The sequence below is a fragment of the Sarcophilus harrisii genome, chromosome 3, assembly GCF_902635505.1.
Source record: "Sarcophilus harrisii chromosome 3, mSarHar1.11, whole genome shotgun sequence".
Classification (NCBI taxonomy): Eukaryota; Metazoa; Chordata; class Mammalia; order Dasyuromorphia; family Dasyuridae; genus Sarcophilus; species Sarcophilus harrisii.
In genome coordinates this window covers 315,723,214-315,742,684 of record NC_045428.1, presented here as the reverse complement: position 1 = coordinate 315,742,684, position 19,471 = coordinate 315,723,214, and the positions used below count along the sequence as shown (strand labels likewise).

The following is a 19,471-nucleotide window of genomic DNA, read 5'->3' as shown; positions in this document are numbered from 1 at the left end:
TCAAAAGTGATTGTAAAGGATCTCTATGAACTAATGCAGAGTGAATCCAGAGTAAAATTTATGGAAAGACCACAATAATGCAAATAAAAACATTGAAAGACTTTGAAGTTTGAATAATGTAGTCACTAATCATGAATGATAGGAGTTTATACTTACTTTCTCTTGGCAGAGAAATGTTGTAGCTTAGGTGCAGAAGAAGATATACATTGTTAGACATGGACATTTATTCATATATGCAAGTTTGCCCTGTTGTAACCAAGATTTATAGGCAATTCATATATGAAGTATTTTTTGTGTCTTAAGAATTCGTAGAATCTTTGGAAGACTCATGAGTTGATACAGAATAAAGTAAGCAAAATAACACTAATAGGTTGCTGTATTCAGCAATGAGAGGATATGGGTTTAGATCATGAGTCTCTTACTCTAATTTCATGCTAGTCACTGGACCTCAGTTTTCTCATAAAGAATGAGGGATTTGAATTTGATGACCTCTGAGTTCTTTTTGTGCTCCAAATCTGTGATTCCTTCATCTCTCACCTTTCTTCCTCAAGGAAAAAAAAAACATAAAGATTCTAGCAAATGGGTTTAAAATTGTGGCAGTTTAAGAGAACTTATAAATTAAAAGAATATAAAGTTTCTGACATCCTAAATACATAGTCCCACACCAGATTCATTTTCCTTTCTTAGTTAATGGAACTACCTTTGTTGCCTTGGTGAATAATTATAGGATATTGAGAATTATAGATTTGCTATTCCTGAAAAGGCAGTAAGATCACTTGCATATTTATAATTCACTTCTCATGAACATAAATGAGAATATATTTAAAGTAGAAAAGAGCACAAGCTTAATAAAATGGGAGAGCCATCCCAGAGTATAGAACTTGTTTCTTGCCACACCCAATAAACACAAAAAGTGAATCAGATTTCATCAGTAGCAGCAATGACATTGAGCGGAAAAGTAAAAGAATACACCATAAAGAAACATTTAGAGGAAAAAATAATTATGGCTTCAGCCTTCCTTCCTTTTTACCTTTCCATCCCACTTCCAGCCTTCCTTTTACAAACCTTTGGTCCACGAGGGGTGATGCCATATTCTTAGGGTCATTTCAAAATCAGGCATCATTTTGGGGATCTTATATCTTTGGTCTTAATCATTGAGCAGAAATATTGCAAGCAGATAGCAGAGTACAGTTCTAGGTAACCCGTAGAACATCATTAGAAAAATTAGAAAAATAACAAGTTTATTTTGCTCAGAAATAGCCTATTCACACTTTAGAAATGGCAAATCAAAAAACAGGTCTTCCATACAGCTAGTTGAAAGCCTTTAGCGTTCAAAGACAATCAGAAAAGACCTGATTTCTCCTCACTTATAGACGAAGAAAAAATTGGAATATTCTGTAAAGCAAAGTATAGGTTATACTTCCAAATACTTCTAGCCTACAAAGCTGAGACTAATTCTCCAAGAAAATAATTACGCATTATGGAAAAAAGGAAGAATGATTGAATTGATTGAATGACTCTTTCATTCAAAAGTACCTAGGATTGAGCAGAATGTTAATTATACAGACTGAACAAATACACGAAAGTGAAACACATTTAGCTTCCAGTGAGTGACTATGAAATGAAATATATGTTTTTGTATGGTTAGGGATAAATAAAGCCTTCATTGAAGGATGGGAAGCCATTTTCTTTGTCTTTGTCTTAAAACTCATAATCTTAAAGGCATTGAGAAAAGAAAAGAAGCACCAATGACCCAAGGAGTGAAATTTTTAAAATATGAAAACTTAGGAAGAGATATTTCAAAAATATTAATTCTCTCATTACTAAATCTTTTGATGATGGAATAATAGAGAGGAATTCTTCTTTGGTTAGGGTTGAGTGTTTCAGAGGAGACTGGTTAGGACTCTCAGGGAAAAGTGAATGGGAAGAGACTTCAATTTGCCAATATTCCCTTGTTTTGGGTGTGGCCAGAAAACAATTGTTGGGGGGGGCGGGGAATTTGGTTAGGGTTTCATCCTAATAAATCAGACAAATTCAGGAAGTCGAGGTAGGAGAAAAAAATTTATTATAACATGCAATGTATATGTATTGTAAAGACTTGATCTGTAAAAGATAACTGGAAGGAGAGGCCACATATCTTATTAGAGCTTTCATCCCTTGTGGCCACACCCTGACTCTGAGTCTAACTCTTGAGTCTCCTTGATGATGGGGGTAATAAAGGGATATGTGAAGTTCAGATTTATCTCAAAACACTTGAAAAGCTATATAGTTATTTTTGTGGTAAAGAATGGTTCTTAGTCACAGTCAATAGTATTTTGGTATTTCATTAAAATCAATATGAGCTCTTCAAAAGGTAGGGTTGCCTATTTTCTCTCCACTTTTGTCAGTTTCTTCCAGGAAGAATTGAATTGTTGACAAGAAAGCAAACTAGAGACCTCGCAATGGATCTTTTGCATAAACACTAGGGGCAAATTATAACTGGCAAGCTTTGTAGTACCAGGTCCTCAATTTCCATATGTCCTTGGGCATGAAGTTGTCTTTTTGGTACAAAGCAACACTTCCCACAGACCAATCTGCAGAATGATTTTATGTCTTGTCATTCAAACTTCAGTCTTGGTATCTCATTTTGCTGTCTCATCTGCAAAATAGTTTTCATTCCTTAACACTCCAGTGTGTTCTGGACAATGCATCATACAGATAGTCTTGGATCAATAAGGGAAGCAGGATGCTCTTAGCTTACTGTTTGCAGTGATGAAACCATGCTGCTTCCAACAGGCCGTAGAGGAATGACAGATCTCAAAATTTTATTTGGCTTCAGTGTAAATGTTTACTTGAAAGTCCTTTGGCAAACAGTGTTCTCAACTTGACCCCTTGTGTCCCACACCTTGTTGGACATTGCTACTGCCCACTCAGCTGTTGGGGACATAACTGTTCCTCTAATCACCTTGTTCCATTTTTTTGCAACAGAGGAGCCATCCATGAACATTGTGAACGATTATTCCATTCCTCCAGTGGAATATCTGTGAGGTTAGGGCGTAGACTCTCTATGGCTTCAATTATCTCCATTCCTTTATGATTGGATCAGCATCCTTCAGAGGTTCAGGAAGGAGAGTAGCTGAATTTAAGATATTACAACACAAATGGACAAATTGGGTTCAGATAAGAGAGGCTTAGTAAACAACCATCTGCTGGTGGGAGAAGGTTGGGGTAAAATGGGTACAACACTGAGGCACATAAATAGTTAATGAATGGCCAAGCTCCAGGGGTTGTGTTCTCTTAACCAGTTTAAAGAGGCCATGAAGGCCTGAAGCACTACAATGCTTCACACTATCAGATCATGTTGGCAAAAATAATAATCAGTGAAATAGTAATCAGAGAATCCTTCATAGGATTCTCAGTTTCTGGGAAAGGACTCCTGATGAATCTTCTCACTCTTCATGTACAGCAATGAAAAAAGGCTTGTCATAATTTGGCAATCCCATAAGAACTCAATATTTAACAATTTCTGGGAAAAGTGGAAGATAGTATGGCAGAAACTAGGCATTTCATCCCATGTACTAAGATAAGGTTGAAAGAGATTCATGATTTAGGTACAAAAAATGATACTGTAAGTAATTAGGAGAGCAGGGGATAGTCTATCAGATCTTTGGAGAGGGGAGATATATGGCTAAGGAAGAACGAGAACATTATGAAATGCAAAATGGATAATTTTGATTACATTAAATTAAAAAGGGTTTGCATAAACAAAACCAATGCAACCAATAATAGAAGAGAAGCAGAAAATTAAGGAAAATTTTTTTTATAGCTAGTGTTTCTGATAAAGGCCTCATTTCTAAAAAATAGAGAACTGAGTCAGATTTGTAGGAATAAAGTCATTCCCCAGTTGATAAATGGTCAAAACAATATGAGAAGATAATTTTCTGATGAAGAAATTAAAGCCATTTCTAGTCATATGATAAAATGCTCTAAATCACTATTGATTAGAGAAATGAAAATTAAAACAACTCTGAGATACCACTTTACACCTCTCATATTAGCTAAAGTGTCAGGAAAAGAGAATGATAAATGTGGGAAAAGTGGGACACTAATGCATTGGTGATGGAATTGTGAAATGACCCACCATTCTAGAGAGCAATTTGTAACTACTCCAAAGGCCTGTCAAACTTGTGTATCATAATGGTATAATGCATAAAGTGATTAGACAGACCCACATGTGCAAAAATGTTTATAGCAACCCTTTTTGTTGTGGCAAGGAACTGGAACTGGAAATTGAGTGGATGGCCATCAGTTAGAGAATAACTGAATTAACTATGGTATATGAATGTAATGGAATATTATTGTTCTATAAGAAATGATGAGCAGGCTGATTTCAGAATAGTCTAAACAGACTTACATGAATTTATGCTGAGTGAAGTGACCAGAACTGAGAGAATATTGTACACAGTAACAGGAAGATTTGTGATGATCAACTGTGATGGACTTGGCTCTTCTCAATAATGCAGCGAATGAAGGCAATTCTAATAGACTTGATGGAAAATGCCATTCACACCCAGAGAAAGAGCTGTGTGTGCAGTTTAGATAAAGATGAAGCATGGTTATTTTCATCTTTTTGTTTGTTTTTTTCTTGTGGTTTTGATTTTTTCTTGTAGAATATGACAGATATGGAAATCTGTTTAAAAGAATTGTATATATCTTGCTGGATTGGGAAAGAGGGAGAAAATTTTAGAACACAAAATCTTCCAAAAATAAATGTTGAAAACTATATATATATTTGGAAAAACAAAATATTATTGAAGATTAAAAAATTAATGATTTGGCAATCCCAGAATTGGTGAGGAGGCTGTCACTGCTTCAGTTGCCTAACCTTCTTCTGTCTAGACTCCTGAGGATGTTAAGCTTTAGAGGGTCCCTTCAGCTTTCTATATAGGTAGTTCCTTAGTGATTTTCCCCAGAATCCAAGTATCTTACTATTCCAACAGGATGTATACCTGTCATTTTCTTCTCTTTGTTTTGGTCCTTCATTGATGACCAAACTGTCAATGGAGGACAATCCCCTGACTTCACTTGTCTTTCCACTCTAGCCGAAGCAGAATTTGTAAAAGTAATTGAATATCTGCTACTGATCCTGGATCTAATTGAATAAATTTCTAGGAGGCAGTACACAAATAGATGAAGAAGCATCATGGTAATTTATCTAAATTTTGAGTAGTTTCATGGAACTTTTTCCAATCCATTGGTTATTGAGCCTCCTAATCTGGAGCTGTTGCAAACCACATATTCCTGTTATGTTTATTCTCTACACAGCACAGGACAGGATGTTTGTTTTCTCATCCTTTGTGAGAAAAATATCTAATAGTTCTAGTTCATCCATATCACTCCCAAAAGGGGTTTGTAGCTCTTTTATAATGGTCTTGATTCTTTTAATGATGACTGAGTCCCTTGGAAAGGGTGTAGTGGCTTGTTGTCATAACACATTTTTTCCTGTTTAAAGGAGACTTGTTTTCTCTTCTGATTAGTTCTACTTGCTATATATGGATTATATGGAAGTGGTGTAGAATTCTATATTGGTACCTCTATGTTATAGTAAGAAGTAGGCAACAATAGGTGTGAGGAAAAAGGTGAAGAAGAGATTCAATTGCAAAGATTTATCTGAATTTCTTCTGAGTAGAATCCCAGTGTATTTAATACCCCCATGACAGTCTAGTTCAGGATTCAATTAGTAAATCAACAGGCATTTGTTAAGCCCCTTATTATGTGCCAGGAAGGCATTGTGCTTAGAATAGACCAAGATGTAAACAAATAGTAATTAATAAAAAGTAATATGAACAAAAGCTGTCTCCCTGAATTGAGATTGACTAATAACCTGCTAAATAATGAATGAAACAGAGAACAAATTATTGAAATAATAATTATTAAAAGAGCATAATAAGAAGGCAACATACTATAACTTAAGGGATGCAGCCAAAGCAGTTCATAGAAGAACGCAGTACAGTGGTCAGAGTACATCAAGTATTTAATAAACGCTCTTGTCTGTTCATCTCTGTAAACATATTAAAAAAAATAGAGAGGATCAACAAACTGAGCATGCAGTTATACACTAAAAAAACAAACCAGCAACCATGAAGCAAATACAATAGAAGAAATCTTGAAAATGAGAATTATTAAAATAAAGACTATAGAACTGATAAAACTTTATAGAGCTGACTTTTTGAACAGACTAACAAAAACGAACAAATTATTTCCCAACCTGATGGAAAAAAAGAAAAAAAATTAATTTAAAGGAAATCGATGAAGAAGGTAAGTAATCCATAGCTTTAATAAGACAAGTAAATCCATAATCATTCATTAGCATGTTTCTAAAATATTAACAACTTCTAAGAATAAATAATAATAGAAGTTCCTTTCCAATAAGTACAAAATGCATAAAATATTTGGGAATTTAGTTGTAAAGACAATTTAAGTTTTACACAGACATAACTAAAACATCTTTTATGGAAAGGAAGGGACTAAGAATTGGTGAGTTATTTAGTGTTCATGGTTTGGTCATGCCAAGATAATAAAATTGCTACCCAATATTGTGTGTCATAGACATAGCACCAAATAGATACTTTACAAAACTAGATAAAATAATAAAATTCAACTTGAAGAACAAGAAATCTAGAAAGGAAATGACAGAAGCAAGTAGGAATAACAAGTAGCAATAAAAGGAGCATAGCATTACCAGACTATAGTTTGTAGTATAGCAATAATTATATAATAAACTTGGATAGTTTTGAAAAACATAGATTAGTGACAGAAAAAAAGAAGCAATTGAAAGCAGTAGTCCAGTCAAATAGCCAAATTACTAGATAAAAATCACTGGTAAAATTGAACAACAGTAATGAAAGAAATTAGGTTTAGACCAGGTCTTACACTTCATACCAAGTGAAATGACATATCAACAAGGAAGAAATTACTTGTCAGATTTGTAAGTGGGGGAGGGGTTCATGACAACAGTATTTAGAAAAGATCACAAAATATACTATGGATAATTTTTATTATGTAAGATTAAAAATAAATCTGTTACCATTTTGATTAGAACAACTGAGATAAAAATCTTTGTAACAGGTCTCTGATAAAGGTCTGTTCTAATCGCTAATCTCATTCAAATTTATAAGAATAAGAATCATTCTTCATTTAAATGGTAAAATGATGAGCAATTAGTTCACAAGCAAAGAAATATATGCTATACTATATATAGCATTTTTTTAAGAGAAGGCTAATAATTAGAAAAATATGGATTAGTCCATTTCACAACCATCATATTGGCAAAGATAACCCACCACCATCACCCTTAAAAAAAGAAAAAGAAAATGACAAATGTTGGAGGGTCTTTGGAAAAACAGGCACAGTGATTCATTATTGATGGAATTGTATATGGATTGATTGGTCCTTCCTCTCTCCTCTCTCCTTCCTTCCTTCCTTCCTTCCTTCCTTCCTTCCTTCCTTCCTTCCTTCCTTGCTTCCTTGCTTCCTTGCTTCCTTGCTGTCTTTTTAGCACTTTTCCCCCTAGCAACCTCATTATTAGGCATATATTCCATAGAACATGAGAGAAAACAACACAAGTCCAACATATTTTAAATTATTTATATCTACATTTGGTGCCAACAAAGAACTGAAAACAAAATGTGTCTGTTATTTAGAAATAGCTGAAAAAATTGTTGTATGTGAATATTATATAGTAAGCAGTGATGAATATGAGAAATTCAGAGAATTAGATTACTAAAAGAAAGCTGAACTCTCTAATTAAAGAACTAATAGATTCAGAATACATATGATAAAACTTACCTTCCTTGTGAAAAAAAGATGGAGTTTTTTTTTTTTTTGTTTTGTTTTGTTTTTTTTTTAGCACAGAATGGTGTATACATTTCTTGATAATCGTCACTGTCCACATATATTTTTGCCTTATTTTTATTTTCTACAAGAAAGGGAAAAGTTTTTCCTGTATATTATGAATATTTTCAAATTCAGGGGAAATCATTAAAGATTTATAAGACCCTATGGCTGTTTTTTTGTTTGTTTTGTTTGTTTTGTTTTGCCAAAAGCAAATGTATAGAAACCGATCCTTCCACTGATTTCTTTTTCAAAGTGGAATGAATGCAAGGGAAGAATTTTTTTGTATATGGTTTTTCTTTTTATTGTGGGAGATACTTTGATTAAACTAACATCAATATATTTTACTCTAGCACAGGAATTATTAACCTTTTTTTGTATAGACCTCCTTTGGCAGTCTGGTGAAGCTTGTGGACTCCTCAGAATAATGTTTTTTAAATCCATAAAATAATATACATAGGATTACAAAAGAAACAATTATATTGGAGTATTTTTTTTTTAATTCACAGATCCCAGCTTAGTAATCTTGCTTTGCTCTAATGGAATATTTGGTCACTCTTGTCATTGTTCCATGGTAGCAACCACCTTGAATTGCTCTTCAAAGTTGGTTTTTATTTCTTGTCCATATTTTCCTTGTTTCTGAAATGTTTAAAATTGAAGCTTAATCTTCCACAAGACTTTCTCAGCTGATAGAACAATACAAAACAATAACATCTTTTTGTTCTCCATTCTTTCCTTTTCCTTATCAAAACTGATCTCACCCACTAATTTTATTTTAGAAGAATACAACCTTTTCTTATATCTAAGGAAACACATTTGAGAGAAATCACTTAGAAGAAAGTGTATTCTTTTTGCTTTTTAACTATTTGTGAGAATTTCAGTAATTAAGTGAGATTGCCAGCAAGAAGTATTACTTTCATGTTCCTAATGGTGTTATATGTAAGTCACTTATTGATTATTAGTACTCATGGATGAGAAATCACTAATGGATTATTAGGAAACAAGAGGCTTGGCCATGTACCTTATAAAGGACCCGTTGTGGAGAGCAAATATAATGCTGTCCCACTAATTTCCATTTGTGACACTGATAGAAACAGTCCTGAATGGAATGGGCCAGCTACTTATTAAGTAGATATTTAATTTCTCTTCTTTTCTTTTCTATAAAATGAATAAATCTCATTTAAATGATTTGGCATCTGCTTTTTGAGATAATTCCACTTTTGTGTTTTAGGTTATACACCCGGTACACCATATAAAGTGTCCTGTTCACCCACCAGTGGGGCAGTGCCACCTTATTCATCATCACCGAACCCTTATCAGACTGCAGTGTACCCAGTTCGAAGTGCCTATCCACAGCAGAATCCATATGCACAGGTAAAGCATAAGCACCAGCAATTTGGATGGCTTTAGTAAGTACAGATGTTATCTTAACAAACGTTGCTTTTCAGGTCCAAATTTTTAAAAAATCTGTGTTAGTTGGGAAATTGTTGATGAAAGATAGTGCCTAAAGGTGAAAAAGTCTGAGAAAAATAACGTGAGCATTTCATTGTAGCCACAAAGATATAGAGGGAAAAGGGGTATATGGTTCTATAGCCATAAAATACATTTTGTGAGAAACTGAATTGCAGTTGTTTTTTCTCCCAACAGCAAGGCACTTACTACACCCAGCCTTTGTATGCAGCACCACCTCATGTAATTCATCACACCACAGTTGTGCAACCAAATGGCATGCCAGCAACTATGTACCCTGCTCCCATTCCTCCCCCAAGAGGAAATGGTGTGACTATGGGAATGGTTGCTGGGACCACTATGGCAATGTCAGCAGGTAAATCTTTTTAACTGGTTTGTTGTTTTTATAGCTTATCATATCACAGGACATTATAGAGCAGCAGAAACCTGTTAGCTGTGTGACCTTGGACAAGTCACTTAACCTTGTTTGATTTACTTTCCTTATCTATGAAATGAGCTGCACAAATGGCAAACCATTCTAGTATCTTTGCCAAGAAAACTCCAAATTGGGGTTATGAAGAATCAGACATGACAGAATAATAACTGAACAACAATAACAAAAATAAGATTTCAGTGTTCTAAACTCTGTCATATAGTTCTCTTTTTTGGTTTGTTTTATTCATAGATTCATGTCCTTTCCCATGAAAATACCTAGTGGATCCTTTTTGCCCTCTTAAGGGGAGAAGTAACAGTTAAACTGGCCAGCATCTCTTATTATGTAATATTAATAGACTTTGATTCCAGACCAGCTTTGTTAAATGGCATCTTTTTTTGTTTTTAATTGAAAGAAAAACCTAAGTGTTAGGTGATTGGAAGCAGGGAATTCTAGAACAAAACAACCTGAAAACCCCAAATTGAAAGATTTTCTCAGTTTGATGATTAGCATTATTTAATTTAGATTATTTAGGCATTGCTGGAATGATAGTATGTTAGACTGAAATAATATCTTATGAATTTTAATAATCCAGACTCTACCAATATTGTTACTATGACCTTGGGCACTGTAACATTTCTGAGCCTCAATTTCTTCATCTGTAAGTTTTCTTCCAACTACAAGCCAGATAAGCCAATGTGATAGTTGTTATTTAATGTTTGATATGTATCTTTATAATAATCACATAGTGTTGATTTTGTATTCATTTTACAGATGAAAAAACTGAATCTTAAAAAGGCCACATCACAGATTTAGAAGGAAGGCAAGATTTCTTATTCAGACTTTGATTTTAAAGATGAAGATAATTCAGCTGACTTGTTTAATGTCTCTTGGGGTAATATGTAGCATGAGCTTAGATTTGAACCCAAGTCTCTATGCTGAAATCAAGCATATTGTCCAAAACCACTATCAAGTGTAACATCTAAAATTAAGTGACAGCTTTGGCTTTTTATTTTTTTCAAACAATTTATGAGTTAACTATTGTGCTTTCAGCATTAAAATTGCATGAGTTTTTTTTTTCCCGAATGAATGAAATTTCTATTAATTTTAGAGAAATTTTTGATAATTCTAAAAAAAATCCTAAAAGTTAAATGTTGCTTCAAAAATTCCGATGAGAGAAATAATATGATATGATAGCAATGATATATAAAACTCCAATACTTGTCCTACATCAATATATATATATATAGTTCCATTATATATTATGTGTAATGTGTAAAATAAGAACAATGTCAAGAATATTGATAGTATGTTCTTCCATCTTTCTTTCCTCGGTTACTTTATATAATTTTTATTTTAGATTCTTCATTGACAGAGCAAATAGTTTGTACAAAACATCAGAGGGGAAAGCAGTTCATTAGAGTCTAGATTTTATCATTTAGAATATGTATTTTAGGAGCAGCTAGATAGTGCAGTGGGTAGCGCACCAGCTCTGAAGTCAGAAGGACCCGAGTTCAAACCTGGCCTCAGACACTTAACACTTCCTAGCTATGTGACCCTGGGAAAGTCACTTAACTCCAATTGCTTCAGAAAAAAAAAAAAGAACATGTGTTTTATTTGACTGTTGTCTGGGTAACTTGGCAGAATGAGACACAAAAAAAGTTATCTACTGAAAAAATTTGGTAGGAGGAAATGATAGTTGAAATAAAAATGCTGTAAGAAAGATTTTGATGTATAGATTTGCAAGGCATGTGCCTATGGACTTACTTTTTGTAAAAATAACATGCATATAAATTATGTATGTTAGATATATATGGTGTGTTGGAAAGGATTATTACTTTAGAATGTTAAAGTGGCCTAGCACTATAGCAAGTAAGACGAGCAAAACTGGGTTTTCCTTACAGAATCTGATTAAGTCTAAATTGCTTGAGCATAGTTTCTGGAAATAAGAGCTTTTACCCTTAAAATTTAACAAGGATTGACACTAGAAGGACTGGAATTTAGATATTCTTAGAAGGACTAGGCTGTGTGAAATGATGCAGTATATTATTCTCCCCAGAAGGCAAAGAAAAAGAGATGGCTTGAAAATCTTTATTTCAAAGTAAGATTATAATTTAAAAAATTATAATAAAAAATTGACAGGCTTAGTCCTTTTCAGGTGTATGCAGAAAAGCAAAGATGTAATAGCATAAAAAGAATGATTATTACATATAATTTTTAAAAACTTTCTTTAAAACATAAATTTGCAGGACAGATACTGGAGTCCTGCATATCATTATGAACCATCAAAACCATTCACCTTGAATTTCTATACATATAGAGTATATCTTACATTTTCATTAACATATACACTCAAAAATACATATGTACATATATACATGTCAGATGTGTATGCATGCATACATACATATGTACATAATTTAAAATATTTGTCACCCCTCATACCTCTCAGATTGGTTAAGATGACAGGAAAAGATAAGGATGATAAATATTTATGTTGGAGGTTATGTGGGAAAACTGGGACACTAATGCATTATGGTTGCTAGAGTTGTGAAATGATCCAGCCATTTGGAGAGCAATTTGGAACTATACCCAAAGTCCTATAAACCTGTGCACACTCTCTGATCCAGCAGTACTATTATTGGGTCTGTATTCCAAAAAAATCACAAAGGAGGGGAAAGGACCCAGATGTACAAAACTGTTTGTTGTAATACTTTTTGTGATAGCAAAGAATTTGAAAATGAGTTAGATGCCCATCAGTTGGAGTATGGCTGAACAAGTTGTGGTATATGGAGATAATGGAATATTATTGTTCTATAAAAAAATGATGAACAAAGCTGATTTTAGAAAGGCCTGGAAAGATTTACATGAACTGATGCTGAGCGAAACAAGCAGAACCAGGAATACATTGTATACAACAACAGCAAGAATTAGTGATGATCCACAATGAAAGACTTGGTTCTTCTCAGTGGTTCAGTGATCCAAAGCAATCCCAATAGATTTTGGATAGAACATGCCATCTGCCATCTGCATCCAGAAAAAGAACTATAAGGAGAGTGAATGTAAATCAACACATGCTATGTTTACTTCTTTTTCTGTTTTTTTTTTTTTTTTTTTTTAATCTCTCCCATGGTTTTCCCCTTTTGCTCTGATTTTTTTTCTCTCAGCATGGTTCATAAAGCAGTGTATGTTAAAAATAAATAGGTTTACTAGGGAAAAAAATACTTATGACCAGCTTGGTTTGTGGATATATATTAAGAATAAATTCAGACTTGTTTAGGGTTCAATAGACATTCTGTCAAACTCAAAATTAAATTATATCTATACCATGTATCTATTTTTATTTCTCTCTTCATTCAAAAACAAACTGAATGTACTATACCATGAATTATATATTACTGCAAGTTATTCAACTTGATCCTTAGTTACTTTGCAAAACAGTTTCATTATCTATTAAGGAAAATAATCATCTTCTTTTCTTTTAGGTACTTTGTTGACTACTCATTCCCCTACTCCAGTAGCCCCTCATCCAGTTACTATGCCCACATATCGGGCCCCAGGAACACCAACCTATAGCTACGTGCCCCCACAATGGTGATCATCCTGGCAAATGTAAGTGAGCAGCAATTATGATTTTTTATGTTTACTTTTGGAATTGTGTGAAAAATGAAACCATATTTATTTACATATAGATCTTTATTGATATAAATATAATGTACCTTTCAAAGTTTGTCTTTGTAATTCCCATTATTATGATTTTCTAAAAATTACAAGTGAATACAAAATGAACTTAATAAAATAGTCTTTCCTTTTGGTGAATTCAAGGTGTATTGTTTCTGTCTGTCTGTTTGCCTCCCTGTCTCTGTGTCTTTGTGTGGGTATCTGTGTAAAAGATGTGATTTGTAAGACTGACAAATGTCTTACAGTGCATATTAGAACTTAGCAGTTAAAGACACCACTTGACTTATCAATGATGACTTATTTTAATATCTTCCTTTAACTGTAGGTTTGAAGATGGGAGATATGCAATCAAGTAATTGAGGTTTAACAGTTGGTGCTGAAGTCCCTCATGCCTCCAACCAGGACTTTCTTTCTTCTGAATGCTTTCAACACTTTGCTAAACACTACTAAATTCAGATCACTGAAGATTTCCAGTGCTGCATATCTTACATCTTGGAACTCCAGTAGTTAGTCTTAAAGCAAATCCTGTTTTGTGGACTGTCTTGCAATTTTTTAGCTAACTATAATGATAAAAAGGGAGTATAAATTTATTCTGATCCATATCTAGTTGAATGCATGTTTAAATACACACACACACACATACACACACACTCACACACACAAACACATACCCTTACATGCACACACATACACACAAAAACACACACACACACACAAACACAAACACACACACAAGCTTGCTCAATCTACCTGCAATGACTGATGCAAAACCATCATATGCAAAATCCAAAGGAACTGAAAAGTATTTTACAACTTGTTATCAATGCACTGTTGTAACGTATGCAAAGTCTTAAAAAGGTAGAGTCGTGAAAGTGAATTTCTTTATAGAACATCATAATACTCATTAGTAAGTGCTTCAACTTTTGGGGGGTTGATAAGTTGACAGTTAAGGACATGGATTTTTTTTTTTTTTTTTTCATTTTAGGCAATTATATTTCTTTTCCAATTGAATTCAGTTATTACAAGTAGAAGTGACTGGAGGAAAGATCTGGCAGGGACAAAATTCCTGCACAAAATCAGTTTTCCAAGCATCCCTTTTTCAGTTGTATTATATGGAGTCAGTGTTACATAGATTTTCTTAAAGATCAGAATGAAATGCTAGATTGTGTGGCCAGTAAGAGGGGGTAAGGTGAACAAAGCGCCTTTTTTTTTTTTTTTTTTTTTTTTTGGTTGCTTAAATTTTGAATGCAAATTTCTACTACAAATTCTGGAGAAGTAATTTCTATATCTTATTGAAAACACATCAAGTATATAATCATCATATTTCCATGCGATGAAGGATAGGTTTAAAAGTGATACTGCCACACTATTGGGACATATCAGATTCCAGTTTATTCCATTTGTTTCCTAAAAAATGTTCGGTTCAGCTGAAAAATATATGTACATTTTGACCTAACTTACTTTAAAAAAAAAATGTAACAAAACGTGTAGGGCACTGCTAGGTGTCCCCCCCACTCCCCCCCACAAATAAGCAAGAATTCAGTTATACGTTATGAATAAAGTTTGTATGCTTAAGAATTTAAGGGGAACAAAGCAAGGTTTTTTTTTTTTTTTTTTTAAATGTCCTTAATCTGATGTTTCTTATAGTGGATTATGCATACATTTGTAGCAGGGCTGTCAGAAAATATGAACATTAAAAAAATAGGGAGTTTTTCTTTCAATTTGCCAATTGATTTCTGACCATAGTATGGGCTGCTTGTGAGTCACAGTATTTTTTGATGCAAACTTAAATTTAATTTTACCTCAGATGTCATTTGGGAAGCATGACCATGAGTCCAGCTGCAGATTAGTGTTTTGTTATTGTTGAGTCTATTCCATTGTCCTTTCCTTCTTTCTTACAACAGTAATAATTCAACTCAAAGTAAATGCTGTTAGGAATGAAGGACTAGCATTAGAATCAATTTGCATGCCAGAAATATTGCTGAAAGGAATTTAACTTAGAAATCTGAATATTGTGGGAAAAAATCACAAGGGTTGGTTTTGTGTCCCCCCCCCTTTCCTGTCCTCCCCCCAGAGCCTGATTGACTTAATATATGTGAATCTGATAAGTTATAGTGCAGTAAATGGCTACATTTTGTTCCCTTTTAAGAGTTTACAGAGAGGTCTGTCAGGCTGTAGCATATGCAGTTTTATTACAACCCACAAGTGAGTTTGAATGGCACGTTTTTGTGGGAGGGTGGGATATCCTGCTCCTTTTGTGGATTTGACAACTCCTTCAAGCTAGTACCCTATGCCTCCACTCCAGTATCCTTCCCTGGTGGGGAGGGATATGTGCTCCTGAACAACCCGTTGAGATGAGTGAGAGTCTTTAGTAACTTTATTTTTTACAGTAAGCACTCTTTTTTTTTTAAAAAAACTTCAACAATTTAGTTTATAAAATTTAGGAATATTTTTGCATGGATCACTGTAAACAGAAGACCCTTTATTCCTAATGCCTCTTGACATAATTATAGTATTTACTTAGAAATACTTTAAAATGTTTCATGAGCACTTAATGCATCTAAGGACTACCATATATGTCTATGGAACAGAGATTTACCCCCAGAGAAAACAAATTGAATCTGTAGTTTGTTCCAATCTGTTTTTCATAACTCCATTTGTATAATGAACAGGTTTGCAGATAGTGACTGATAGGATGCTCTGCTTCATGGACTAAAGTGAATGAACTGATCGAACAATTTTTTGAGTTTATCAATATCTAGTTTAGAAGAAGATTCACTGTCTTAAGGCATGTCCTTGATTTAAAAAAAAAAAAAAATAGCTGTGAGGCGTGGAATCGTTCAGATTTAAGAAACTATACAAGATGGCTCTAAAGTCTTTACTGTATAATTTCTTGTTCCACAGGAATAAGCATGAAACATTGGAACCATATGAGGGAGAATTTTCTTAAATGCTGTCTTAGATAGCATTTTTGAGAGAGAGATTCTCTGTATATTACATTTTTCATTAACATCAGGTTCTCAAATGTAATTTTTTTTCACCCAGTGATACTTTCTCTTCTGTACCTCCTCCTCCTCCTTTTCCTCTTTTTAAAAATTTGGGTAGTCTTGTTCATTGAATACTTTTACTAAATTGCATTATGGGATTCATCTACAAAGAGAAATTTTCATTTTTTGTAGTTATCAAGATACCATCTATTGTAAATGATTCAGCATAATGAGAGAGAATGAGAAAGATGACTTTTGTTAACTAAGGACACGTGCCTGGTCACGTGAATAATTAGAGTAGTAACAAAACTTGGTGATAGGGGATAAATATATCTTATCTTAATGACATTTTGTTAAATTAAAAAAAATAAAGAAATATAACTAGGGTCAAAATTATACACTATAAAGTTGTATTTTTAGGAGACAAATTATAGCAATAAAGAACCTCCTGAAACCTTCTCCTTTTTATATTACATTCCTGATTCAGGACTCCTACAAATGCAAGCATTTAGTTGTATTGGGACTTACTAGGAAATGGAAGGCAGAACAGCAGCATTGGGGAAATGTACTGGTTCCTGTCAATGTTTGGCAGCTTTATAGGAGTGAGATTTCTTATGATATAACTTTTAACCTAAAGACCCAAGAGATCTAGTGTATCAGATCTGTAGATTCTACTGTTTTTATTGCAATAAAAATCTTGTTTAGGATCTGTGGTAGTGTTCAGTTTATTAAACCTAGCAACACATGCAGGCTATTCTTTGGGAAACAAGGCGAATTATTGTAATTAGAAATTCATCAGTCATTGATTGGCATAGTTCATTACTAACCAAGCAATTTAGAAAATTTAAAAATCAGTCTTTTTATAAAACTTGAAAAATATGTTAGTAAAGTTCTAGTTTTACAAAATTGTTATTCATTGGAACTTTTTCCTTGTATGCTATGCAAATGAAATATTGATTCAGTGGAAAAGAACCAGCAATCCTTTGGGCTATGCTATTAGCAAATTTCTTTTCTTAACCCCACCTGTCATTTTTACCTGATGTCACCCTTTAACCCAGTTTGTCATACCTAGGCTTTCTGGTGTCATCTGCTCTAGAACTAAAGGTGTTTGAAATTAGTATGCTTTGTATTTGTTAATACTTTACAAGTAGTCAGAGGAAATAACGTTCTTGTCTAAAACTAGAAGTAATTTAATTGATTTTATCTAGTAGTTTGTACTCCTGTGCATATCTGTTATTTATTTTAGCATATCCACGGGTGGGAAAAGGCGGGGAAACACATCAGAAATTTAAAACCTGCATGAGAAATCAAATGCAACTGTATCTGCCTGCCTTTTAAAGAAATACAAGCATTACAAAAAAAGTGTTCTGGAAAATTTGGCTCAGTTTCCCTGTCCTTAGATTGTTAATTTGTGGCAGAGACATATGTGGTCTGCACTGTTTTGATTGGAGAACATATCATCTTCTTCATCTTGAATTCTCCTCTGTGGCTTGAATGTTAGTCTGAAGCTTTTAGAAAAATACTCCCAAATGACTGTGCTTCATTTAGCAGAGGGACAGCAATAAAGTCCTAATCAATTGTGATTTAATATGACTGTAATAAATTAGTAGTTGGATTGGAACAAATCACTTGTTTTAATTTTTCTCTTGCTTCCTTCAAAGGAGGAGAGGCTTCTCCTTGCTAAATGAACTTATTTTAGGTGAGGGGAGGTAAAAGTTCTTGTCCAAGACTTTCATTTTACTAAGCTCTCTTCAGAAACTTCAGAATTATTTTTAAGTGGCATTTGTGCTTTATTGGACCTAAATTTACTAGGGAAAGTAGTTGGTATATTTTAGATAACACACAAAGAAGTAGAGTAGGTGGTTATTTAGAGAATATATAAAAGAAAAATAGTAAATTGGCCTTGGGTTTTTTTAATCCCTGAAGAAAAAAAAACCGCCCCAATCAACATCCTGTGTCATTCATGCAGTCCCATCTTGGTTCAGAGATCTTTTCCAGATTAATTGGGACTTTTCTATCAGGTTTATGAACCTTTTGAAGATGAAACAAGGGAGGGGTACTGATAAAGGAAACCATTGCTTGGTGTACATGGGTGGAGGGAGAGGAAACCTGATTAACTTCAAGAGAAAACTCAAATTGTCGAATGCAAGATTTGTGAACACTGACCACTACCAGAAGCCTATATTCTTGTTGGTCATAATTACATGACCAGCCTTTTCCCAGCTTCTTGGAACTGAATTAAAAGAGTGATTCTGACCACCTTGTTGGTAGGGTCAGGTTTGGGTCCCAGCAGTAGACTGTCTTGAAAGGTTTGTTTTAGCTGGTTCCTGTACAGACGTTTTTAAATAGAATGGATTTGTTAGTGTTCTTTTTATTGTAGTACTCTTACTGGCTGCCCTGTGTCCAAAACAAGTGATTGCATGCAACAAAAGTACAAATGAAAAGGACCCAATAATAGTTCTCCATATTTTGTTATTGAGTAGACACAGGTTTCTTTTTTATCATTTTTTAAAAATACTGTTTTTCAGACAGTTATGTTGGTACTTTTTTTTTTTTTTTTAAAGTTAGGTCAGTGTTGTCTTCCAAAATGTTAAAAAGCATCACTCACTTCTGCATTGAACTTAAGGTGTCAACACGAAGGTGTGGAAAATCCATCCTGAGCCAGTTCAATTATGTGTAAATTCATACTTTTTTATTTTTTATGCAATCCGATGAGTAGATGAGCTCAGATTTAAAATTCTTAAAAAAGCACGTTTATTGTAACAAGAATTGTTATGTATTAATACTTCAGTTTTCAATAAAGATTGACTTGTGTTGCTTATTTTGGTTTCTCATTTTTCCAAACTCTTCTGGGAATGGCAGAAGAATGGGGAAATTGCAAATTCAATTCTAAAATTAATTACAGATATGCAATTGGCATATTGTTCTGTTAAAAACGAACTTGATGAGTTTTTCACTAAGGTTCCAGAGTTTCCCCTGTCTCCCTTTTGTCTTTGTTGAAGTCAGGACTTAATTTTGTGAATACAAGCTATAACCCCCACTGAATCAT

At 33.7% G+C, this 19,471-nt stretch overlaps 1 protein-coding gene across 1 annotated transcript in view; it reads left to right on the top strand.

Moving 5' to 3' along the window:
* FAM168B (family with sequence similarity 168 member B) overlaps positions 1-19,243 on the top strand; it is a 47,731-nt gene extending 28,488 nt beyond the window's left edge. The window contains exons 4-7 of the mRNA XM_031959847.1: positions 9,104-9,246; positions 9,520-9,697; positions 13,240-13,366; positions 13,761-19,243. Of these exons, the coding sequence (XP_031815707.1) occupies positions 9,104-9,246; positions 9,520-9,697; positions 13,240-13,352 (434 nt within the window). The 3' untranslated portion in view covers positions 13,353-13,366; positions 13,761-19,243. The remainder of the gene's footprint in view (positions 1-9,103; positions 9,247-9,519; positions 9,698-13,239; positions 13,367-13,760) is intronic.
* Positions 19,244-19,471: the final 228 nt, after the last annotated feature.